We start from the raw sequence: 24,807 nt of genomic DNA on the forward strand, positions 1-24,807 counted from the left end.
CGAAGATAGTGCAGTACGGGGCCGACCCGCGGCGGAAGTGCAGTTCGCCATTAAGGGGCTGACATTTACAGCGCGTCGCTGTTCATCCTTCTTCACAGAATCGAAGGGCACTGTTTTTCTTTTTTCGTTTTTCGATATTCACTTCTTATCAAGTCGCGCCATTTGGTTCACCCCGGCAAGCAGGGCTGGCGCTGCAGTGTCCGCGATCTAATCGCAAAGATGAAAAGAACGGGGAATTAAACTGAAATGAATCGGTACGAAATGCTACATGGCTGGAGCATCGCGTAGCGATTCATTTCATTTTCGATTGGTTTCGTTCTACGTCATCGGCTCGCGCTACGCCGCCATCGTCGGAGTGCATCCGCGAATTGTCCCAGCGACAGCCGTTGTCGCCCACACTTTGCGCTTAGAGTAAATTTGGTTACACGCGGGACGTCCGTCGCACGTATCTCAACGTGCATTGCGAGAATTTCACAGAGAAATTAATAAATCCGCAGCGCCCAGCGAGGACACCAACGCGGCAGCTATACAGGTATAGGGAAAAAACGAAGATTTTGCCGCAGCCGACGTTACATGGAGAGAGCATTGCGCCGGGTGAGCGCGGTAGCGTAGCCAGCTGCCGCCATTGGCTGGCGCCACACATATAGCGCAGCAGCTTATCTGTAAACCACAGTATACTGAGGTGAAGCAATTTCAACGAAGCCAACGGCTAAAAAAGGAAGGCTGAGATAGGAAATAAGACATTCAAAAAAAAAAAAAACAAGAAGTGTATCTTCTCTTCTTACCCACCGGGGAGCGCCAGCTCCACGCCCGAACGTGACTCGCACTATTGTATAGAGAGCGGTGGTTAAGTGCATGCGACAAGGGGCGCGCTGCATAGAATTTATATGCAGCGCATTCATCGCATCCGTGCAAACGGCGGCACAGTTCGCTAGGAATGCGAATTGCATTGACGCTATACAGGAGAGGCCATCTAGTTCGAGACGCGACGAATCTTATCGCGTGGTGCATGTAAATACGCCGGCGTGTCGCAATGACGCACACCGTCACCCATGCAATATGAGTATACCTCGTGATTTGGTTGAAATGTGGTGATGCAACCAACGACTCATTTCAGCGTGTGGTCTGCGTCGGATTTGCACTGGCTGACTGCCATCGACGCGCTATATTCCATTTGGATGGATAGTTGGGCGTGTTGGTTAAGCATGATTTCTGAAGTGAAGGCGCTAAAATGACGGTGGACAAAGAAGAAACACACACACACACAGGGCGCCTGTGTGTGTGTGTGTTTCTTCTTTGTCCACCGTCATTTTAGCGCCTTCACTTCAGAAATCATGCTATATTCCAACTCGCCAAAATCGCCTCGTGGTTCGTACGGCACGCACAAAAAAAAACGACAAAAAGGAGGAGAATTATGGAGGACAGAGAGGGAGCCAGTGTAAGCATACAGGCTGGCTACGCCGCGCTCCGAAATTGAGTAAAATGTGATGTAAAGGCGATAGACGGAATAAAAATAAAAAGAGAACAAAGAATGCACACAATAACGCGATGCGATGCGCTACAACATTCAAAGTCAGTGTCACGATTCACAAGTCGTTATAAGAATCCGAGCAGCGCATGTAAGGCCTCGAGTGCCCGAAATGCCCAAGGCGTGTGTTAACTCGCAAACATTATTTTTAGCGAAAAACACTCATATTATAGGCAACAAAATTAGCGCAAGGAAAAGCAGATGTGATTACGATAGCTATATGACTTTCTGCATACGCAAGCAGAAAGGCGGTGCAGAAAGGGGTGTGCAGAAGTGGTGAGCAGAAAGGGGTGTGCGGCATTCGTCGAAACGGTCGCTTTAGCGGGAAAGTCACACATTCGGCATTCGGCGCTGTGAGCCGAAAGCACGAGACAGCGAGGCGCTCGCCGTCGCCGGAAAGTTCATGGGGGAAAAAAAATATGTAAAAAAAGAAATGCGCGCGGTGGCGCGAAGCTTCCGCACCGTTTCCTGCTGAAATCGAGTTTCCGGAAGCGCTTCCAGCAGCGTCCGGTTACGCAAACGCGTAGCGACCGCGCGCTGGAAAGACAACCTGTTCGCGTTTCACGTCCGCGCTCTGACACGCTTAGCCACGGAGCCTGTCTCGGCGGTACAAACTTGCCCTCGAGACTCCGCTGTCAGATAAAAGAAGGCTGTGTGCCGTGTATTTTCGGTTCCGTCGCGGCTGCAAAGCGCTCCAGATTTTCTTTTCGCGGACAGAAATTTAAAAAAAAAAATACCATGACCTCAATTGTTACACACGGCCCGGTTTCTACGCTTGTAAATGGAATGCCCTTGATTGTTCGTGCGCAACTTCTCTCTATATGCTTCTCTCCGTAATCGCAACTTCTGACTTGGGGAAAAAGGATGAAAGCTTATCGGGTATACCGGTTACAGTGGACCGGACATCAGTCGCCGTCGTCACAGGGCTCCTTATCACTATCAGCAGCTCGGAGCGTCTAGTCTCCGGTGCCATCCGCTTCGTTTCAGATACCACATTTCTTAAACGCCCCCTAGCCGCCGTGGTTGCTCAGTGGCTATGGTGTTGGGCTGCTGAGCGCGAGGTCGCGGGATCGAATCCCGGCCACGGCGGCCGCATTTCGATGGGGGCGAAATGCGAAAACACCCGTGTACTTAGATTTAGGTGCACGTTAAAGAACCCCAGGTGGTCAAAATTTCCGGAGTCCTCCACTACGGCGTGCCTCATAATCAGAAAGTGGTTTTGGCACGTAAAACCCCAAATATTATTATTAAACGCCCCGCGCCGACGATGGCAACCTAACAAACTTGCGATGCGGGCACAGAGCTATATGCCGCAGCTCCCACAGCTGCAGCGACGTGTGGATTGGATTACAGAATTTTTCTAACGCCAATGGCGATGGCCTGTCACTTATTATAGCTTTGGTTTGGCGCTCGAATCTAACGTGCATGTCACATTTAGGACATCCTTTCCCCGGAAAACAAAGTGGCCGTTTTAATCGAGCAAGCATGTATACGATCGTATCGGCCCGCTACATTTTGCTGCTGTACGGGTAAGCCTATAGCCTTGGCAGGCAGCTCTCCCGTTACGCCGTCAGCGCATCACACTAGCTCTAGCAACAGTCCCCATGTTGTTACCGCGAGTCATCGAGCCTGTTGAGCTGAAAGCAGTTGGGAATCGAATATGACCTGAAGGTCTATTGTGTGTTAGTTACAAGACGGCGGAGAGGACTGCATTTATCAAACACATAGGAGGCTTCATTCAGATGTCTGCGCTGCGTTCCAAGTTGAATACAGCCCCCGCGTTTGAACCCACCCCTTTAGGCACTGCAAGGAAATTTCTGTGCCATGCTGGAGGATGCCGGCCAGTAAAAAAAGTAGGCCTGAATTGGGGCCTTTTATCTTTTTGAGGGTTCACCGGAAGGCATCATTTAGAGTAAAATAAAGTAAAGCTATTAAAAAAAACGTGCAGTTCTGCATCATGCGAGAACTGCAGTAACGTCTCTGAAAACTTGTCCGTCAGCCGACGGTTACTGTTTAGGATCGGCTGACGTTCGTTTCTCCCAGTGGTGCACATACGAGCCTAATACTTAGGGTTCTGACTGGCCCGCGGGCATCGACCTCATTCATTGGAAGGGAGCGATATCATCCTTTCAGCGAAAAGTAAACGTCCTCATCATCCCCCTCTACGACCTGTCGAAGAACTGCCGCTGACTGACAGGAAACGTCGTTCTTTTTTTACTTCCTCCGGGAAATACGGCGCCCGAGTCGTTCCTCCTCCGCTCGACATTTTCCTCTTGTGTACAGCGCGCCAAACCGGCGGGGCCACCTGAGCGCGACCTGGCCCCGAACAACCCTCGGTGGTGATGGAAAGTGACGGGCTTCCGAAACTCGAAGGAGTGTATATGCCGGTTCGGCATGTACTGAAACACCTCCGAATATTTGGAAGAAAGTTAACTGTACTCAAGGTTATTAATGTGCTACACGCTAAACTGTGCGCACATGTGTGTGCGCGTTCGTGTATGCGTCTATGTGTGCGCGCGCGCGTGTGTGTGTTTACGGGGAGGGGGCGGGGCTGAGCGTGGGGTGAGTCATGCCAGCGCGCGATACCAATTTGTCTAGTAAACCTGCCGCCTTCCCAAAAGCGGGGGAGCATTCTTGAGCAACCGTTTAGTAAACCGCCTGTTGTCCGTCACCAAATAACATTTGCGGTTACGGATTTAAAGAATGCGAACTGTTTGCGTGCACACCTCTTGTTCGGCTCTCCGAGCGGACGTTTATCTTTACTTTCTTCTCTCGTCTTCCCACCGCGCACGGAGTTATCATGTATACCATGGTGTCAAAACATGGCACCCGTGGTTCTCTCGCTAGCGCGCCCGTCGTCACCTCGCGGCGGGGCCGTATCCGCGGGGTACAGGAGGAACGGCGCGGCTTCCTCCTGCAAAGGCGCTTTTCCGCGCGCCGGCCTCTCTCTCCACGCCCCCTCGCGAGCGCCGTTCTCTTTCCTCGTCCCTGTTTCTCTTCTCGCTGCGCGAAACAATGGGGTGAGAAGCGGGAAGTGGCGGAGGGGGGGCCCGCTGTGTGTGTGTGACACACGCTGCGTAAGCGTGTCCTTGCCGGCACAAGCGCTTCCTCAATAAGCGTCGCCGGACTGCATTTGGAACGAGGAGCTCGGCGACCAAGTCGGTGTCGTACCACCGCGAGCTCGCTTCGCGACAAGTGCGCAGAGACGTGTGTAACCCTTTGGCTGAGAGCGAGCGAGCAACGGTGACAGCGTAAAGGCGGACGCGTATGCGCTGGTGACGCTGAAACTGACACGCCCATGAGTGGCTCGTGATGTAATGCTTTACGAGTGGGTCAGTGCGTCCTTACGGAAGGTGAAACACCGATATTAATTTTGGGGCGTCTACACAACGAAAGTATACACTGTGGTGACGAAATACTCGCGGTCGTACGTTGCGCTTAAAGGGACCGCAGAAACGAGTGGTAGATATATGCCTGAAGCGAAATGTATGCAGTTGCCGCGCTAGCCTCCAATGGCATTAGTTTGATTGATTCATTCCTCCCATACATAATACCCTACACATTGTAACATAATGGGAACGCAATACCCATTATAGGGGAAGAAAAGAAAGGAGTGGGCGGGAGACACCGCAGCAACTTCGTCGCAGCATCATCACATCGAGTGGCTCGATGCCAGCGCCGCCGTGGAGAGACGTGGTATTAGGGCACTGTACGGCCACTACGATTGTGGCGACGCCTGGCTGTGCCTAGACTTGCGTCTACGAAAAAGGGTCGAGCATCATTCGAAAGTAAACGGAAAGTCGACCTGGCGCGTTTTATGGACATTGCCTGCGCAACGCAGGCCCAACTGCGAACTAACGTCACGATGTGTGTGGCGTCGAATGACGTCACCTGGGCCGTATTTTTCGGCTCGAAATGCAAAACAAAAGCTGCGTCTTTATTTTTAACTGCTGTCTAGAAAAGCTACTTCCCCCATTCTCACCACAATTTCTAATGGTGCACGCCAGTTTTTAGTCTGATTTAATATTCATCTTTAAAAGACCGTTGTGGTGTAGTCTTCATTTGCATGATATGATGATGCCATCTGTTCAGACGCAGCCCGTTCTCCATCTTTCGCTCCACTACTCCTTGTTCTTAGTGGACGCAATGTGGTGCATCGACGAGATTGATCGCCGGTTACGCAATACTTCATGGATGATTAAAACGAAGAAAGAGGTGTTGCAATTTGCGCAGATTGACGTGCTCTTCGCGGGTGTTTAGAATTTTTTTCCCTGACGAAGTTCATGGTGAATGTATTCCCGTGATAACAGAGCCATGCTCGTAAACCGGCAACTCATCCATTCATTCGAAGCAAAGCAAGGACCGTAGGGCCCCAAAAGCATTTCTGTTGTACGAGCGTATTCTCAGCCAGGCTTTACTAAGAATCATAATGACATCGCCGGTACAAAGGGCCTTCTGCGCATACAGCCGTTTGATGCGATGACCGGTTGGTTTACGGCAAGCAGCGTCGACAACGGGACAAGGAGTACGAACAAGGACAGCGCCGCCCGACCTGTTCGCACCGCCTGCACAATCTGTTCGCGTGGATGTCCACGTTTTCAGTTCCAATCAAAACTCGCCCAGCGACTTGCTTCGTTATTCACCGATTCTTGATTCGGCCAGCCGTGGTGGCGCAGTGGCTTTGGTGTTGCGCTGCGAAGCCCGAAGGCGCGTGTTCGAATCCCGGCCGCGGCGGCCGCATTTCGATGAGGGTGAAATGAAAACGAAAAGCCGTGTACCGTGCTTTGGGTGCACGTTACAGAACCCCAGGCGGTCAAAATTAACGAGGAGTCCTTCGCTATTCGGCGTGCCTCATAACCATGTCGCGGTTTTGGCTCGTATAAGAACCCAGAGTTTAAATCATCTTGATTCTCTCTCCACGGACACGGCGTTCCTCTTTGGTTTTTTTCTCGCGATATAGTGCCATAAAAGTGCGGGAGGTGGCTACATTTCTTGCGAATGTCCGAAGATTTAACGCATCGCGAAATCCGGAAACGGCAAAGGTAACGCAGCATCACTCTTTCCACGCGAGAGTTCTTCCGCCGTGAGTCACTTCCGACGCGGTCAAAGCACATATGCACGATATAGCAGCGCCGGTGCATTGCACCGTATCGCGTCATTCTCGGAACCCGCAATACTAGGCAGGCGTTGCGCCCCTTCCGGTGGCAGTTGCCAACCTGCTTTCCCTTTCCTGTCAATTGTGTATACGTGTTCAAAACAAATAATAATACTATATGTATGTATGCATGGGGTGGGGCAGACGAGCTAAGCCGCGAAATCGAACGAACGGCGGAGTCGTTTAAGCCAACGCTTCTCGCCGCGGCCTCGAATCACCCAGTGTGAACGACCACGTGACACGGACGGCGCATTACTAACGCGGCTAAACGCCTCGGGCGGAAGTTCCGGGGGCCCCGCTTACTTGCGCAGGTCGAAACAAAAGCATCCTTCCAGAGCTGTTGGTACTTCGTTTCGACGGGAGGAAGCACAAAGATATGTCGAGGTAAAGGCTTTTCCAGAGTTGTGCATGACGCTGATGGTGATAACTGTGCATCTTGGAGCGTCGTCTGCTGATCCTACGCAGTTTACTCCTACATCGGCCCCTTTTAAACCATAACAATAAGGTCTTCCATTTTTTTGACTGAAACTTTCGACAGTCGCACTCTACCAAATTAAAACAAAAAAAAACACACATATTTATGAGAGAGAGCTATACCCTTGCAAACATTACTGTGTCCCTATCTCCCACCTGCACTCATACACGTTTTCCTTCATAAAGAAACAATACACGCGACACTTCTGGAACGTATCGCAGACGATAAGCGCAAGACGGTGCTGCCGGACAAGACGAAGCCGAACGTGAAGGTGCGCCTCGGCCTGCAGAAAGCATGCGTCACCACTCACCCAGCATGAGGAACGGCGCGGCCATGTTGATGCCGATGAACTCGAGGCCCAAGTAGATGACCATGCCGAATCCGGCTATGACCGACACGGCGGCCGACACGCAGCCCAGGATGCCAAGCCAGGGCTTGCTGCGCACCGCGTCGCGCATGAGGCACGTGGTCACCGTGAATATGAGCATGATCACCACGGTGATGCTGAAGAAGGGCGTCACGGTGGACGTGTTCTTCTCCAGCTCGTCGGCCAGCGAGCGCGACGTGAACCAGGCCAGCTGGATGTGCTCGAACTCGAGCGACTCCATCAGGTCCAGGAAGGCGTACTCCCAGGCCTCCGAGCGCAGGTTGGCCTTGCGCGACGATGTGTCCAGGTAGTAGAACATGGCCATCGCCTGCGCCGACTTGATGAAACCGTCCGCGTCCCGCTCGATGCCGCCCATGAGGGCGCCGGTGAAGTAGATCTTCTGGCGCGCCCTGTCTATCCGGAGCGGGTACTCCAGCTTGAAGGTGCCGTTCTCGATTTGATCGATGTACGGGTAGAAGTCGAGCAGGTCGTTGGGGTAGCAGAAGCGGCCGTCGCGCGCGCAGATCTGCTCGTACGTCCAGATGTCGTCGTCCCAGAGGACGGTCATGTTCTTGATGATCTCGTTCAGGAGCATGATCTCGTCCCAGACCTTGCGCGTGAGCAGGTTGGCGCCGTCGCGCGTCACCACTATGAGGCGGCCGAACTTCTCGGGCTTGGTCTGGCGGCCGATGTCGAAGTTGAACGACGTGTTCTGCGGGAAGAGCGCCTCGACGATGCGCCGCTCGTCGTGCGACCGGCCGTTGATGGGGCTGAACAGGTACTCCGGGTCGTCCACGTACACCATGCGCTGGATGCCCGTGGCCAGGCAGGCGGCCACGAGCAGGGGCACGATGACGAAGTAGCCCGGGTAGCGAGCGATGAACTCGCCGACCACCTTGAAGAGCCACGAGACGGCCCGGTCCACGCAGTCCATCCGCATCTTGGCGGCAGCTGTATGGCGCGCGCTGGGACAGCTCACCGAAACCACCACAAACCAGCACACACCGCACGCACCGCACCGCACACCGACGACGCACTCTCGCGAGGAGGGGGGCCACCACTCGGGGCTGGTCTAAGGAAAAGCGGGACGTACGCTACGTCGCCGCCGCAGCCGCCGCCGATCGCTCTCCGGGTTGTGTTCTGTACGGCTGCCCGCTTCGCTAAGAAGGAGGCCCCCCCTTCTGCTGCCGCCACCACCTTGGCGAGGAAGGGGGAGAGGAGAGTTGAAAAACTTCCTCTCGCTTCGGAGGACGAGGGCAAGGAGGGGCGGTCCCCCTTTTCACTTTCTTCCGCCGGCAGGCAGGCAAGCCTGAAGCCAGGTGGCAAGGTCGGCGCGCCGATTGGCCCGTACGGGTGCGCTCGTGCGCACTACCAACTGCCGCAGTCCTATGCGTCACGCGATTAAGTGGCGCGTCAACGTGACGCTTCTTTCGCGTGGTCGGCCGCAGTCCAATTCGTGGGTAACTTCTCAGGTGGCGGCGGCGTCTCCGGAAAGTGCTCTCGACCGACCGGTTATGCAGCGCAGTTGAATTCAACCCCTGTGCTGAGTCACCGAATTGCGTGGAAAGGACGTTCTGTTGCATAGAACGAAACAAACGTACACAATAAGTGTATCGGCCACCCTATGGCCTCGCAAGTAGGTCTTGGTCGCTGACCGCAGGGTGAGTCAAAAGGCAGCACTGGAAAGCACGGGTATAATGTCCTTCAATCTAGCAGTATTCGAGAGTTGCATGTCCAGCGTCCTTGGCTGGCTGAAATGAAATCCCGACCGGCACAAATACCTAACCATTCAGTGTTTCGGCACACCGGTTTATACATGTTTGTTACGCTCGGCAAGGATTGCTGCTACTTTAATTTCGTCGCAGTTATACATAAAACAGAAACTAAAGAGGATAGTTAGGTTAAGCGCCGTTTGGTTAACAACATTTCTGCAGTGGTAAATGGTGACTCTTACCGCGAGAGGAGGTATCGGCAAAAAAAAAAATATAGAAAAAAGAGAGGGAGAGAGAGAGAAACGAGGAAGGTGGGCCACGCTATGCCTCCTTTCAATTCGCGCTCCAGCTAGCTGTGACGTACTGAACTTTGAGAGTGTATACGTAAGTCTCGCTAATCGTTTCTGTGTAAAGAAAGAATACATTGCATTCGAAAAGAAGCAAAGTTTTAACCTAGCAAGTTTCGAGAGCTTCTTTCTTTTCCGCGCAATACCGGCCTAGATAACGAGAAAAATAATTTCGAGTCTTTAACGTTCCAATGACGTGGCGATGCAGAGATTTAGGCGCGAAATTCAAAAGGGAGAAATTTGGCCTTCCATTTTCCATAGTATAATCAAGTTTTTTTTTCCGGCGTACGAATAGCCAGAAGAGTATTGGAAGAATCATTTCTTCACTTTAGGTTTACTCAGTCTCGCTGTTTAGTGTCTCTTTACAACGTCGTCAGTATTCTCACCACCCGCCGTGGTTGCTCAGTGGCTATGGTGTTAGGCTGCTGAGCACGAGGTCGCGGCATCGAATCCCGGCCACGGCGGCCGCATTTCGATGGGGGCGAAATGCGAAAACACCCGTGTACTTAGATTTAGGTGCACGTTAAAGAACCTCAGGTGGTCGAAATTTCCGGAGTCCCCCACTACGGCGTGCCTCATAATCAGAAAGTGGTTTTGGCACGACGTAAAACCCCATAATTAAATTTAAGTATTCTCACCTTGATAATGAGCTGCGCCCATGCACTGTGTCGTATCACCACGACAGGGTGATGAGGCCCGCCGAGGCGCTGTACCAGAAATGTTTACGCGTTTAGCGTCAACCGCTCGCGCGCGGTCTGCCAGGACCGCGTTGACCGCGACTCGCGGCACCCGGAGAACGCTCGATGACGTCCGCGCAAACACTGGTCCGCGCTCGCTGGCCACGACTCCCTTCCACACCTGTGCCTCTCGCGCGGCGGGCGATCAATTCTTTCTCTCCTTTCATTACGATGGGCCGTGATGGACTCACCGGCGCTTCGGGTTTGTCGATGACGGTGTTACAAACGGCGTCATGCCACACTCTTCTGTCTCATGTCATCTTATGCACAGAGAAAGAGTGCTGAAGAAGCACAGACAGAGCGACGAATCTTAAACGCGGATCACATATATGCACGAAGAGCGATGCCGACAACTCGCTTGCCAACACTTGTATGCACTATGTTTTTTTTTTATATTTGGCGGACAAGTTATTGCTTGTTTTTTATTCTAAGAAATGAAGTGATCACGAAAGCTTGTAATGTAATGTCAAAGTCAATTATCAAGATGCTTAATCGAACACAGAAAAGGGTCTTCAGCTTGCATTTGCCTCTGTCGTCTCACGTTATCTGTATGCGTACGTGTACGTGCACGCGTGTCTGCATTCGATCGGGCGCGTCAGATGTGGCGGTTCATCGCACATACGTCGAGAAATTTCTTGCCGCGTTCCGTAGCCTGCTGCACGGTTTGAACGGTTAGCTTTGACTCGTTTTAGAGCGCAGCTCATAGGCGCGCCTCCCTGCGTTTCGCGATGAAAGAGCGAGCGCGGAGCGTAGAGGCGGCTGAAAGATGGCTATAGAGAAAAGAGCGCGAGGAGGAAGTTGCAGTGGGACTGGGAGGCGGCAAGCGGAGGAGGAAGGCGTGGCGAAAGCATGAGAAGAAATGCGCAGTGACGTCCAAGACGGGCTCTGCGGTGACGACCGCTACGAGAGGGCGCCAGAGTAGCGTGCCGTCGTCTGTTCACCGATGGCATGTGGCGAGCGCGTCCACCGATATCATATATGGAAACAAAGCGCTGCATGGGCGGGGATCTGTCTGCGGCGGCCGCTGTGAATCGCCCCCACGCGTCACCCACCCATTTGCCTCTTGCGATCTCCCGTTTAGCGATGCAGTCGCGCCACACTTCGCTCCGCTTGCAATGCGCCTGCAAGAGAGGGCGCCGTGAAGTGGGGATGGCTACGCTGTGAAGCGTCATTCTAGCTTTCTTGCACTCTTCATAGCATGCCTGCTTATCTTCTCTTTTCTTTTTGTACTTTTCTTCTTTTCGCTGACGTCTGCGCAATCTTTCTTTTTTCTCGATTCGCATTTGCCTTCTTTGAAAAGACTGCCCGCGGCGGGAATTGCTGTTGTGCTTTGAGACGTTCTGTTTCAGCGTTGCGTAACTTCCGCATACCCCTTTCTTTCCACAACGTTTACTCGTAAACAAATAAAGCTCATTAGACGCAGCGTCCTCTTCGAAGCAGGAGGAGTGCCAGCGTGGGTATCGCCCGTGACGTTTTCTACTTGGCAACTATATCTGCTTGCCTATACGGCGTCACGCAGTGGAGATGAAGCAACCTAAGTTTGTTTGTTGTTGTTTTTTTCTTTTACTTCTATGTTTCATAGGAACTTGCCCTCATCGTTCACTGAAAGCACGGGCCTCCAAGGCAGTGTGCGGAGCGACTGTGTTTAGAGCGATATCCTTCCGGAAAACCCGTCCCGCAATGGAAGCCTGGCGGATGGAGGGTTTCCCAGAAAAAGTGGAACGCGCCTTTCTTTTGCCACGTATGTATACACGCCTCTCGCTTGGAGTTCGTCCTTATCAGAAATCCCTTTAAACGTTTTTATTTATCTCGTTCTTCTGCGGCCGGTTGCTCCGCTTTAAAAATAAACAACAACAAAAGAAAGAAAGAAATCTGCAAACTTCACCGATCTGTTCGGCTTTGTAGGCGCTTAGTGCAACAGCGGCGAACTTTCACAAATGACAGCATGCACAGCCATCTTCCGAAGGACTGAATGCACAACAGCGCGACTTCTTGGACGGCGAAAAAAAAAAAAAGCGAGTAACACAGGCAAGGACAGCGTTTGTCTTTCTATGTGCTTTTTTTTTTTGCCTTCGTTCAGGAAATGGCGCTGCTGTAGCTTTAGTCAAGCAGAAACAGCTAGCTCACTCATCGGCGTCACCAAGTTGCACTTCTGAACGGCTTCATTTTGATGCGCACTCCGAAGTTCGTGTACAGACGCCACTATACTCAAAGTAAAAAAAAAAAAAACTTCGGCACACAAATCACCATGAAGTTGGTGCGCGGTATACCGTACTTGTTAGTGTGTCCAGCTCGCATACGTCACATGCCACATGAGGAAAATGAGCTGCAAAGAAATCCGCACTTAGAGTAAACAGCTAATTGAAAGCGCGATAATTTCAACATTCCTTCTTTTTTTTCTTTCTTTTTTAACGTTTACGCGGGCAGGTAGGTATATACTGTAGGTAAAGGGTTTCATTTCCAGATATACACTAAATGTTAACCGCAGCACACGTGGGAGCCTTGCCTTGCTCGACACCTGCTTTGGTCGTCCTTGCCGATTGCAGATACTCGTTTGTTTGTTTGCTTGCTTTCTTCTTTGTTTGTTGGCCATCGGTAAAGTATTTCGTCTCGCGCCTTTTTTTTTTCCCCGTTCTATGCCCAAAGTGTATATATGGTGCGCGGAATTCCCACAAGCCTCGCGACTCCAAGGGCGCTTGTCGCAGATCCCGCCGAGCTGGCCACACCGCCAACACTGTTGTCGCACGAGTCTAGTACGGCGTCATTAAACTGCCGCTCTAATGGAGACGTGGAAATACGTGCTCCGGGGCCCCAACGTATGCATATCTCGCCCTGTAATCAACCGCGAGGCTACTCGTGGTTGGCCTTGCGCACGGGCTGGAAACATTGACGCGTTGTGCACGGGGCAAGCACATCGCGGGCTTCGTTCCCAGCGCTGCTTTGTCTCTCCAAACCTCCCAGCCTGCTTTTTCGCAATCCGCAACTTTCCCGGCCAAGGCATCGTGCCAAGACATCGCACTCTGGATAGCTGCCAAGAGCTGTTGTTGTTGGCCTGAGTGGTTGTGGCAGGTACCCACAGTCGTGGCTTGGCCATGAATCGGGTGGTTACATTAGGTGTACGGGAAAACAAGGAAGTTAACAATTTCTATTGTTGTTACTGTTCTCCACGATGACGAAGATACTTCAAAACAGGACGTGTACCCACAATGGGGGACAGGCTAAGGATCAGGTGGTTTTTCTTTACGGGCAGTTGATGACTTCGGGAAAATTATCTTGAACAGAGGTAAAAGTGGAAATAAAAGAACAGTGCGAACTCGAGAAGTGACACCGCATGAATGAATGAATTGATGAAAAAAAAATATGAACAGAAGTTTCATTCAACGATTTAAAATTTAATACAATTATAATAGGAATGGCAAGGAAAGTAGGAAGTAGCATGGCATATAAGTTGTCACTTGAATGAAATCACGCACATCGTCAAGCGCATACCTGTGGCCTATTATATGTACCATACCCGGAAGTGTGCACTGCGCACGAACTGAGGAGGCTACCTTGATAGCAGCCACATGCTCTGGACAAGCGCGTGATTCCAAATGTAAGACAAGTGCCGTCGGTTTCAACGGCCATCGCTCCAGAATTGTTTTCCCCCTATGAATACTTCCATCCACTTCCACCGGATTTCCTAAAAAAAAAAGAAAAAAAAAATGAAGTCCCCGTGAGACAAATCTCTGCAAAAAGAGAAGAACAGGCTACGAGAAAGCAAAGAACATATCCTGAAATTGCCACTACAGGTTGAAAACTTTTCTTCTTCCCTAACTGCTTGACAGACACTGGTCGCGCAGCAGTCTGGCGATGATTACACGCTGAATAATAATAATAATAATAATAATAATAATAATAATAATAATAATAATAATAATAATAATAATAATAATAATAATAATAATAATAATAATAATAATCAGGCACGTACCCAGGGGGGGGCCCGGGGGGGCCCGGCCCCCCCCCGAAATCAAATGGCATAACCCCCCCCCCCTTCCCACCCAGGCCACCACTCCTCACACATTCCTAAAGCGCCACCAGATCAATATTGAGACTTGACAGCTGTTCATCGGTCAGCATTATGCTGCCTTTTCCCTCCTTTTAGACGGCGGTAGTTATCGGCACCTCTTGTAATGTGAAGGACAGGTTTCTCATAGATACCGCACCCGCGCGATTAACTCGCGATGCGTTTAGTTGTCACCATCTATTCAACCGTCACGCGCATAGCTGTTGCTTTTGTTAGTTCAGCCTTCTTTGTTTAGGCTGATCCTGGGACCAGGAGAGGGATGCGGCTGTTCCTCAGCTGGTCTGTACTCTCATGGAACGAGTTGCGGCCGGAGAAAACGCGAATTGCGTTTAACTTTTCCCTTTGCTTCATTATTTTCTTGAGTTACGGCTCGCCGCGACGCTGGCAGATGCCCGGAACCATATACACGTGATATGGGTTAGATAAGGTCGGCAATGAAATAATGTGAAAGAGCGTCCATCATGAATCCCTGCAATAACCCTGAGACCCATAAGCAAGATGACTGTCGCCCGTTGCCTCGTCTGTTTTTCCCTAACTGTATAGCACTTTTCGTGCAAAATTGGCAACTGGAAAGAAAAATCGCAAGGAGTTGAGAAATTAAGCGATATACTAAGGGACAGAGCCAAGGCAACAACCAAACTGCAAGCAAAAGCGAATAATAAAAAAGTTAAGCGTTGTTTATGAGACTATTTATGGATCAACATCTTTTTATTGAAAAAGGAAGTAGAGAAAACGCCGCCGGAAGTGGAGAACAATTACTTGTTTTGAATGACGCTTCTACAGTTATCGGTCGAACCGCCTCACGTAGCCACGTCTCTGCTGTGCTTATGTGGGTGTTTTTCTAACCTTTCGCGGTGAACGCAGTACGTCTAGAATCGCAGAGCCCTGCGCTCTACGCGGTTGTATGGGACTGGCGGCCGCACAGCGTTACGCAAATCGCGGAACTGTCAAAACTGACCAACAAGGCGAAAATAACTGATATTCGAAACTATAACATGAGAAACACTGAAGAAGCCGTAAAAAATGAACGCAGCCTGAAATCAGTAGAAAGGATCCTGGAATAGGACAAACCATTATGTATGCACTAAAAGATAAAAAGGGGAATATCACCAGCAATCTCGAAACTATAGTAAAAGCAGCAGAAAAATTCTAAGCTGACCTGTATACAGTACCAAGAGGAGTCACCTCACTTAGAAACAGTAATGAACAGGATACAGAAACTCCTATTTGACGGAAAGCACATTTGAAACGCACAGAAACCCACAAACCCACATTTGACAGCTTCTCCAGAGTATAAACACCTGACATAGCGAATCTTGTTACACAAAGATGCTTGAGGTCTGTCTCACCAAATTATGCTGCCGCATTCCCTCCCTAAATTTCAATTTATACAGGTCGGGTTTGGTTCCCTCTCCCCTTTGTTCTTATTGTGAGAAAGAGGAGACGATACAGCACTTTCTTCTATCTTGCCACCGCTTTGCTGCATTAAAAAAAAGATTGTTGGAGATACCTTTTCGAAGAATTGGCCTGGACTTGACAGAACCTGCAATTCTTTCGTTCGGGGCGTCCACTTTGGGATTCAGCCACAGGGATGCATGCTTCGCTGTCCAAACATTCCTTACAGAATCTCAACGAATGCCCTGCTAAATTATATTTTTAATTACTTTTAAATTAATTATTCCTCATTCAACAGCACCTTCCTGATTTTATTTTAGCCGGTAATTCAACCCTATTCAATGCTATTCGCATAGATATTAGGAAATTTATGCTCTATATTATTTTGGAATAATCCACCCATTTCTTGGCCCATCCCCCATCGTGGGTAGGAGCCATACGTGCCACAGGCTACAAAAACAACAACAACAACAACAACAACAACAAAGGAACAAGAGATCAGGATCACCAGTCGGCCACTAGAGACTGAAGGAGCACGTTTACCTAGGCCAATTAATCACAGGCAACCCTGATCATGAGAAGGAAATTCAGTGAAGAATAAAAATAGGTTGGATCGCATACGGCAGATATTGCCAGCTCCTGACTGGAAGCTTACCATTATTATTGAAAAGTAAGGTGTGCAATCAGTGCATTTTGCCAGTGCTGACATATGGGGCAGAGACTTGAGAGCAACTTAAGGACCGCGCAAAGAGCGATCAAACGAAGATTGCTAGGCATAACGTTAAGAGAGAGAAAGAGCGGTTTGGATCAGAGAGTGAACGGGTATAGACGATATTCTAATTGACATCAAGAGGAAAAAATGTAGCTGGGCAGGTCATGTAATGCGCCAGTTAGATAACCGTTTGACCATTAGGGTTACAGAATGGTTACCAAGAGAAGGAAAAGGCAATCGAGGACGACAAAAGACTAGACGGAGCGATGAAATTAGGAAATTCGCGGGCGCTAGTTGGAATCGGTTGGCGCAGGACAGGGGTAATTGGAGATCGCATTGCAGGGAGAGGCCTTCGTCCTGCAGTGGACATAAAACAGGATGATGATGATGATGATGATGATGATGATGATGATGATGATGATGATGATGGAGGTGTTGGGCCCCCCCCGAAAAAAAATCCTGGGTACGTGCCTGATAATAATAATAATAATAATAATAATAATAATAGAATGATGAATAAGAAGAATGAGAAAGTACGCGCATACGCAACGGTAACTATCGTAATTGTGGCTTTAGCAGCTGGCTACAGCTTCCCACACGAAAAAAAAAACACATACCATACAGGAGGCGGTGACAGAGCCCGAAAGTGTTGTTGTGTGCCCCCGTGCCGCTCCAGTCAGAGCCGAATGCGACCCGGCTTATCAATAAGCCTCCATTCTACAGCACATTCTATTGTGCTGACTCCAGTACTGCGCTTTCCCGTTGTGTCCACCAACGGCTAGCCCGAGCAACGAGCTGGTGTTGCCGACTCGCTCGTCACCCCGCCGACTCTCCGTAGTCGACAAGAACAGCAACAGGACACCCAGGATCATTCTCATCTGAGGGCTCTGCTGGCAGCAGTGTTTCAACGTAGCATGCTTTTTCACCACCTCGAATACAGAATACCTTCGTTCTGGGAGAGCGCAGGTGTGTACGTTCGTATGAGAGAGGGAGAGAGAAGGCAGTTACGATGTACAGCAAAGGGCCCAGCGTGGGTTTATTCGTTGGGACAGAACAACGTGTGCTCGCCCTGCTTCGCCGGTGATGGAAAGAGCTGAGGAGACGGCGGAGCGAGCGCCTCGTCCCCCACTTGCCAGAGCTATTCCCGCGCTCCCGTCGCGTCAGCCCACCGCGGTACCAAAAGGCGTTGTCAGGTCATTGCTCCGTAAACACTGCCGCCTCCCCCACCTCCCCTATCAGCGCCTTCTCTTTCCGCGTGCCTCTTCCCGCCTTTTAACTCCCCTTCAGTGCTGTGGGGGTCAGGTGCCCTCGCTAAGAGACAGCTCCATCACTACACATTACCCCCTTCCCTTTCCCCAACTCCCAAAGAACCTGCCCCGAAGAACCTGCTCCCCGTCGTGCATCGTAGTCAGTGCGTCGCGTTGGCCCTTCGGGAAGCTGGTGCCAGGGGCATTCCGCGCCCGCTTGCCTGCAGCCACGCGTACGAAAGAAAAGCAGGGCTCAATGGGTACTGCGACTACGCACGGCACAATGCTTTTGAGTGAACGCAGCATGGCGCCGAGCGACAAGTGGGTAGACCATTGGGACATATTTATTTTTACTGTTATAATTTTTTCTAGTGTATTAAAATCCAGAGCCAGTATAACGTAAGGATTCCTCTTGCTCGATTCTTTTCCTTTCTTATCATCACAACCGCTCATGACCGACTGATCCCGGTGATAGCTTGGGTGGAGCGCCGCTCCGGGGGCTCCTCACGAAAGGGGAAAGGGTCAGTATTTAAATTGAATGTTGAATAGACGTTTAGAAGAGCTTCCGTCTGTCTGAGTCACATCCCGATGTTCAGCATTGTTACTCGTTTTACTTCAGACATGTACCAACCAGCCCAAATTAGCATGTTATTGCTGTCCGTAAACATCTTACCGTTTACAAGTTTTTAGTTACCAAAGTCATGGATGGCAGCAGCAGCGCTGGAAGCGACATCTTGAGACTCTTTGTCGAACTACAGTGCTTTCGAAAATTTTGCGTGCTGCGGGAGTCTTTTCGTTGAAGAAAAAGAAAATCGCGAAAGCACTGCAAGTTCACGATTACGTCGCCACCAACGTTTTACACCAATGTGCATAGTTGCACGTGACCGTCGTGACGCCACATCCGTCGTCTGTCCTGCGCTACGACTCACACGCGCCGCACGTTTTGGCCCTGTAGAAGCTGTGCTACGGTAGCTGTGCAGCGGCAAAACTTGGAATAATTGAATTTTGCCGGTCGTGTGCGGACGGATTTATGGGGCCGACGTGGGCTCGCTTTTCGTAAAGAAACAAAAAGTCGATATGCGCTACAGGGTGGACCGGTACAAACTGCTCTTGAGCGTGGGCCAAGGTGCTGCCAGCCACGACGCATGTAGCTGCGATTAAAATTACCGGTTGCCGTCTACAAGCTCTGCAAGAAATTAAGGTCTACAAATCAACGTGGGAACATAGCAGTGAATTACCGGCCGTCAGGTCTTATCAACGTCATCGGCGAGAATGTGAGCACGTTCTATTCACAGGCGATCTGATTGTCACGCAGGTTCAACCATGCATGCACGGTTCTTATTTTGTGTGAGTAGGTCCGTATAGTTGTGTAAAAGACAAGCTTAAAATCGGGCGTTCGTTCCTTTTAGTGATTTTTGGACAGCTAATTGGGAAGTACCCCCAATTCGTAAAGGAACTATTTTCTTGGATGAAGCACGAACAGTCCCAAAACAAGTATGCGGCGATCTTCCATGCTTACCGCGTTGTTTGGGCGTGTGTGTGTATGTATATATATATATATATATATATATATATATATATAACTGCATGTCGTGGCTGGACATGAACCAGTTGGTACATATTAGCCTTGGTTTAACATCTAAGTGCGTTCAGAAGAACGGAAAATTAGGCAAGTTGGTTTAGATTCAGGGTGGGCGCCAGCGCAAGGGTCGAAGAAAAAGTGAGCTAGATGACAAACACGATGCGAGCGGCGTTCTGGCCGTCTAGCTTACTTCGCTTTCATCCTTAGCGCTGCTCCCAACCATGATTGCTCATAAGTGATTACCATATATTCAGCCTAGACGCAGGCACCGGCTTCTTTCTGACAGCACTGTGCGTTCGCGCTGCCCAGTTATCGCTTTTGGTAAATGCGTATATTGGCTTATTGGCAATGTTACTTGTGCAGCAACCGAAAATTGCTCTGTTGACTTACAGCCGGATTACCGCGTTAAGGAAGCAAAGACGACACACATCCATGATTCTTACAATATGCGCGAGTTTTATAATTACATAACATTAAACAAATCTTTAAAAGTCCTCTTAATGAACATCCCACCAGCAAATTTTATGTGCGTCACTACTTGAGTGCTATGCTACAACCGGTTAAACGACGATAAGTATACCAAAAGAATGGGATCCGCCTAATCATTTTTTGTATGGTTGACAACGGGGCAGTATGGGAAAGGAAAAATAAGAAATAAAGCTCGTTGTTTCGAAATTTAGAAGCTAAGGGAAACAAGAATTTGGAGGACGCTTAAGCTTCGCATTTGAGAGTGGAACGCGATAGCATTCAAAGATCATTGACTGCTTCACGCTTCTCGGAAATTGAAGCGTATGTAACCGTAATGTTTACCGCGAAACGCTGGCGGCGTGTGCTATGCACGAATATGAACTTTCTGGCAGAAACGCGGCCCCTTGCGTGTGCTGCGATGCGGCGGAGGCGAGCGTCATCGGGAGGTATTGCAGATGATGCTTTATGGCCTTAGAGATTTGCGCGCGCCGGCGCGCGCGAATCTCGGAGGCCATGACCGCTCTATGAATGGTAGAAACGCTGGAAAAGGAGTTTCCGCGTAACAGAATTATGTTTTTTCGTATATTCAAATTACAATTAGACGCTCTCATGTGTGCAGATTGTGTGTAAGCCGTATTTTACGATTGTTCTGACGTATTTTATCTTGAGAAATTCAGTTAGTTCAGCGATTCCCTTGCGCTACATGGAGGGCCTACGTGGTTGGGTATGCGTGGTTCGATACGATTTTTGCCGGAACCGCGGTGGACGCGCGTTGCCCACGCCCGATTTTCTGCATCACGGGGCTGTTATGACCGACCTATTAAGTGTGACAGACATTCAGGCGTACGTACCCATGACAAGATGATTTGCCACATACCCGAAAACGCTGTCACGGTAAGCCTGGGCATCGACCTGTCAAGTGCGAGAAGCGTTCAAATGGGGGTCCCCTTGTCGAAATAATTTCCCTCTTCTCAGAATCAGCGTCACCCCGTTTATTTCACGAGCTGACACAAAGGGATGGCCGTGGAGAAGACAAACCGAAGGTCAGGAGCTCGACGGCAGAACCTGGCGAAAGCACTAATACCTCCAAAGGCTCCCGAAGAAGACATCGACGGCCACAAGACCGACCACAAGGGGTTATTTAAGACCGTCCTGGCCCCCGTGTTAATCAAAACCGCTCGAGACTCGTATGAAAATCACAACTACGTACTAATGAGGTGAATACAACCTTTCTGCTTTTTTTTTCAGCATCACGATGCCCGGCTTCATCGTCGTTTCCTGATTCTTGAGGTGAAGACCAACCTCACCCTGTCGAGATCGCATCAAGACCCCTAATGCTATCACGTTAAAAGCGCTCGTCCTTGCATGTTCCGAACTGCGGCCACCAAGATTGCAAAGGGTGTAAAGACACTCATGTAGCTGACGACACGTAAAGTAATGCAATCGAAGTGTGTCTGAGGGTACAAAGCAAAATGTGACAAGCAAGGCTGGCGAAAAAGCATACGGAAAGCGGTTCTCGAATGACCTCTGTAGGAGAGAGCGGTCAGAAGGAAAGAAAAAAAAAACGCGTTAAGTAACCGCTGAGATTCAATCGCATGTGAGAGAACAGGTGACAGTAAATACAGCCGTCATGAGTTTGCCGCAAAAGGAGCAGGACGTGCTATAGAAGGCGGAAACATGTAAGCTGTTAGGTTAAAACTAGATCGTACCAGCTTTACGATAGCTACGTGCAAGAGTAAACTCAAACCATCGAGCATTCGCCAACAGAACGACCGCTTAATTGGCTTAGAAGAGTAGGGCGTCTCTGAAAAAGCTATATATTTTCGAGAGGCTAATGAAACGGGTCTACATCCTGCGTATAACGCTAGAGCCGTGCTTATTGCGCGTTTCTAAGTGGGAAAGAATAGAGAGACCTATGCGCTATCCGGACCGTACACATGGCTCGCTGTGAGATGAGTGGACAATTCGAAATTTTGGGGATAAAATTGGAAGCTGGGTTTGTAGGCAGCTTCTGTGCCCCGGGTTTGCGATAATGTCACTTGCATACTTGTCCGTCTGTGTTATTTTCCTGAGCTATGAGTGTTCTTTAAGTTACAAAACCTTTTACAGCGACGCTGTATACCTTTACCGCCCAAGGAAATTCTTGTGTCGTTGGCGTGGTAAGCAAAAACCTCCCCATACTTGGGCCGATGCCGAAGATAGTGCACTGCTGCACCGAACCGCGGCGGAGGTGACGCAGTCGTTAAGCACTACCTATACGTGGGCCGATCCCGAAGTTAGTGCAATGCCGGCCCGACCCGCGGCGGAGGTGAAGCAGGCGTTAAGCACTCCCCACACGTGGGCCGATACCGAAGATAGTGCAATGTTGGGTTGACCCACGGCGGAAGTGAAGCAGGCGTTAAGCACTGCCCATACGTGGGCCGATCCTGAAGATTGTGCAATGCCGGCTCGACCCGCGGCGGAGGTGAATGATGCGTTAAGCACTCCTCATACGTGGGCCGATGCCGAAGATAGTACAATGCTGGGTTGACCCACGGTGGAATTGAAGCAGTCGTTACGCACTCCCCATATGTGGGCCGATGCCGAAGGTAGTGTAACGCCGAGTCGACCCGCGGCGGAGGTGCAGTTCGCCACTAGGGGGCGCACATACGCAGCTTCGCTGGTCATCTTTCTTCGCAGAGTGGAAGGGCACATCGATTCTTTTTTTTTGCTAGTTTGTTTATTTGTTCCCAGTGTGTGGTCTTGATCACTTCTACAGCTTCAGGGAATGGCTGGTTTGAAGTGCTCTGGGGAGTAAGAGCACGAAAACGGTAGGAAAGAAGTGTTATTAATGTTAGAGAAAAGTCTGATGTGTCCTAGTTAGGGAGTAGTGACCCTGCGCTTGCTTATTTCCTGGTTCTATTTCCAGAGCGTTCTCGACTGGCTGCCTGCCGAGGATGAATGGAGAAGGGTGCAAGATTGGCTGACAAGACCATTTTCAGGTAGCAAATCAAAGGAGAGGACCAAGACGAAGAGCGTGGCACCCTCCTGCTGAATGGCTCCACTGCTGTTTTCCCAGGAATCATCGGACTCATTCTGCCACTGATCAAGGGTCCGATGCAGAAGGCCGGTGTTCAAAGCTGCAATGCCGAACTCTCTGCACAGTAGCTAGCGACCAGTGCAGGTCGGGATCTTCCTTCACCGCCGGAGGTGCTGTTACGATTCACCCCCATGACAACAAAGTTTGGGATGACTGATGCATGTTTGTTGGAATTTACGCTAAGCGCTTCCGGTCACCCAGAAGAACGGACCCTATATTCACCCTGAGTTGATAATGAACCCTACCCGCCCAGAACCCGCCGTGGTTGCTCTGTGGCTATGGTGTTAGGCTACTGAGCACGAGGTCGCGGGATCGAATCCCGGCCACGGCGGCCGCATTTCGATGGGGACGAAATGCGAAAGCACCCGTGTACTTAAATTTAGGTGCACGTTAAAGAACCCCAGGTGGTCAAAATTTCCGGAGTCTCCCACTACGGTGTGCCTCATAATCAGAAAGTGGTTTTGGCACGTAAAACCCCATAATTTAATTAAGTGCCCGCCCAGGAGTTAACAATATACTTTACTCACCCGGAAGTTAAGAAAAAAAAAGCTTACTCGCGTTAGAATGGAACTTACCTCGACCAATCGAATGTTGTGTGCTAATCAGCATTCCGAGAGCACTGGGGACTTTGTCGCTCCCCTTCTCTTCCGGAGGTACTGGTCCGGGCCATTGTACGTGTAGCCCCCCAAAGAAGGACAGAGCTTTCGAGAACAATGTGAGTTCCCTGTCCCTGGAAATAGGGACATTTTGGGGGCCTCGAAGGGTATATAGTAAGCGGCCCCGCCGTTTCGTAGCCACCTCATTGTAATTGTCACGATTTAAATTAGAGTGCTAAGCTTTGCTAAGCTGTGTCCTCCTCACTTCCCCGGTGCTCTCGCTTCCAGATGCCCTTGGCCACTGTCCTTCGGTCGCCTCTCACGTCGTAACGTCATATGCAAAGCGGTGGGCTTGAGGAAGCCAAAACCGTGATAGCAATCTGGTAAACGTCGGTAATGCGCCATGCAGGCGCAGCAATAAATCAAAAAGGACAAGAGAACAGCGGATACCGGTCATCGCCTCCCCCCCCCCCCTCGCCTATCTGCTCCCCTTGGGCAAGCACCCATACGCAAAACCTTTTGGCCCCGTGGTTAGCAGTAAGGTCTTCGTATAACTGCCCAAAGCTCCTTTTGCAAACAAAAGCCCAGCGCAGGATCTGGCGAATGTCCCTAACGTAAACTCACGAGTAGAAAGCAGCCGAATTTATTGAGAGAAAGGCAGAGTTCTTGTAACGTATTTATTTACACAACTGTTCTCCCCTGTTCACTGTCGTCATCGGGTGTCGGCGTGCACGGGCGTTCCTGGCACAGTAGAGCTTGCCCCGTGAGGGGCCCACCCTTCCAGGGTAAGCGTGGAGTGTATCGAGTACGTCAGCGTCAATTCTGTGTGTCTGTTTGGAGGCTTTTTCTCCGAGTCTCCTAGGGAGACGGTAATAAATGAAGTCGTGAGTGCATAGCGCTCGTGGTGTACGGTCCGGTCTTCCTTGTGCCTGTTTTATTTGCGCTACAACATGGCTTCGCCGAATGTACCAAGCAGTAGTTTCCACTGTTGATGATCTCAGCGGGTCGCGTCCATTCACGGAATGAGGATGATATGGAGGTGGGGCGGCATCTTCGGTAATTTTTTTAAAATTTCGTTTTATTTAAAATACTGCCAAGATCTGGCGAGATCATAGCAGGTGGGGAAACAGAATCAAGTACAGAACCACGTCATATGAATAAAAACAGGTGAACTTGCAGTACACACACATGTTCGAGTGTAACATAATGCAGTGCAGAAAATTTGAAGCACAAGCATTCTAATATCATTAACACGATTTAGTCATCCCAAGTGTGTCCATGTTACATATTTGACACTAGAGCGTCCAACTAGAACAGAATAAAAGTGCAGTACAGATG

The 24,807-nt window shown here is 50.1% G+C and overlaps 1 protein-coding gene and 1 long non-coding RNA gene across 3 annotated transcripts in view; one reads left to right on the top strand and one right to left on the bottom strand.

The window, feature by feature from the left end:
• The window catches only part of Ptr (patched domain-containing protein), a 112,475-nt gene extending 103,786 nt beyond the window's left edge, over positions 1-8,689 (bottom strand). The window contains exon 1 of the mRNA XM_070532284.1: positions 7,469-8,689. Coding sequence (XP_070388385.1) covers positions 7,469-8,465 — 997 coding nt within the window. The 5' untranslated portion in view covers positions 8,466-8,689. The remainder of the gene's footprint in view (positions 1-7,468) is intronic.
• The window catches only part of LOC139054736 (uncharacterized), a 37,941-nt gene extending 13,662 nt beyond the window's left edge, over positions 1-24,279 (top strand). Inside the window, exons 1-3 of one of the 2 annotated variants that reach the window (XR_011511465.1) lie at positions 8,924-9,186; positions 11,904-12,062; positions 22,703-24,279. This is a non-coding gene — a long non-coding RNA (uncharacterized lncRNA). Of the gene's footprint in view, positions 1-8,923; positions 9,187-11,903; positions 12,063-22,702 lie in introns of those variants that run through there. The other variant, XR_011511466.1, reaches the window with a different exon arrangement.
• Positions 24,280-24,807: the final 528 nt, after the last annotated feature.

The sequence above is a fragment of the Dermacentor albipictus genome, chromosome 1 (assembly GCF_038994185.2).
Source record: "Dermacentor albipictus isolate Rhodes 1998 colony chromosome 1, USDA_Dalb.pri_finalv2, whole genome shotgun sequence".
Taxonomy (NCBI): Eukaryota; Metazoa; Arthropoda; class Arachnida; order Ixodida; family Ixodidae; genus Dermacentor; species Dermacentor albipictus.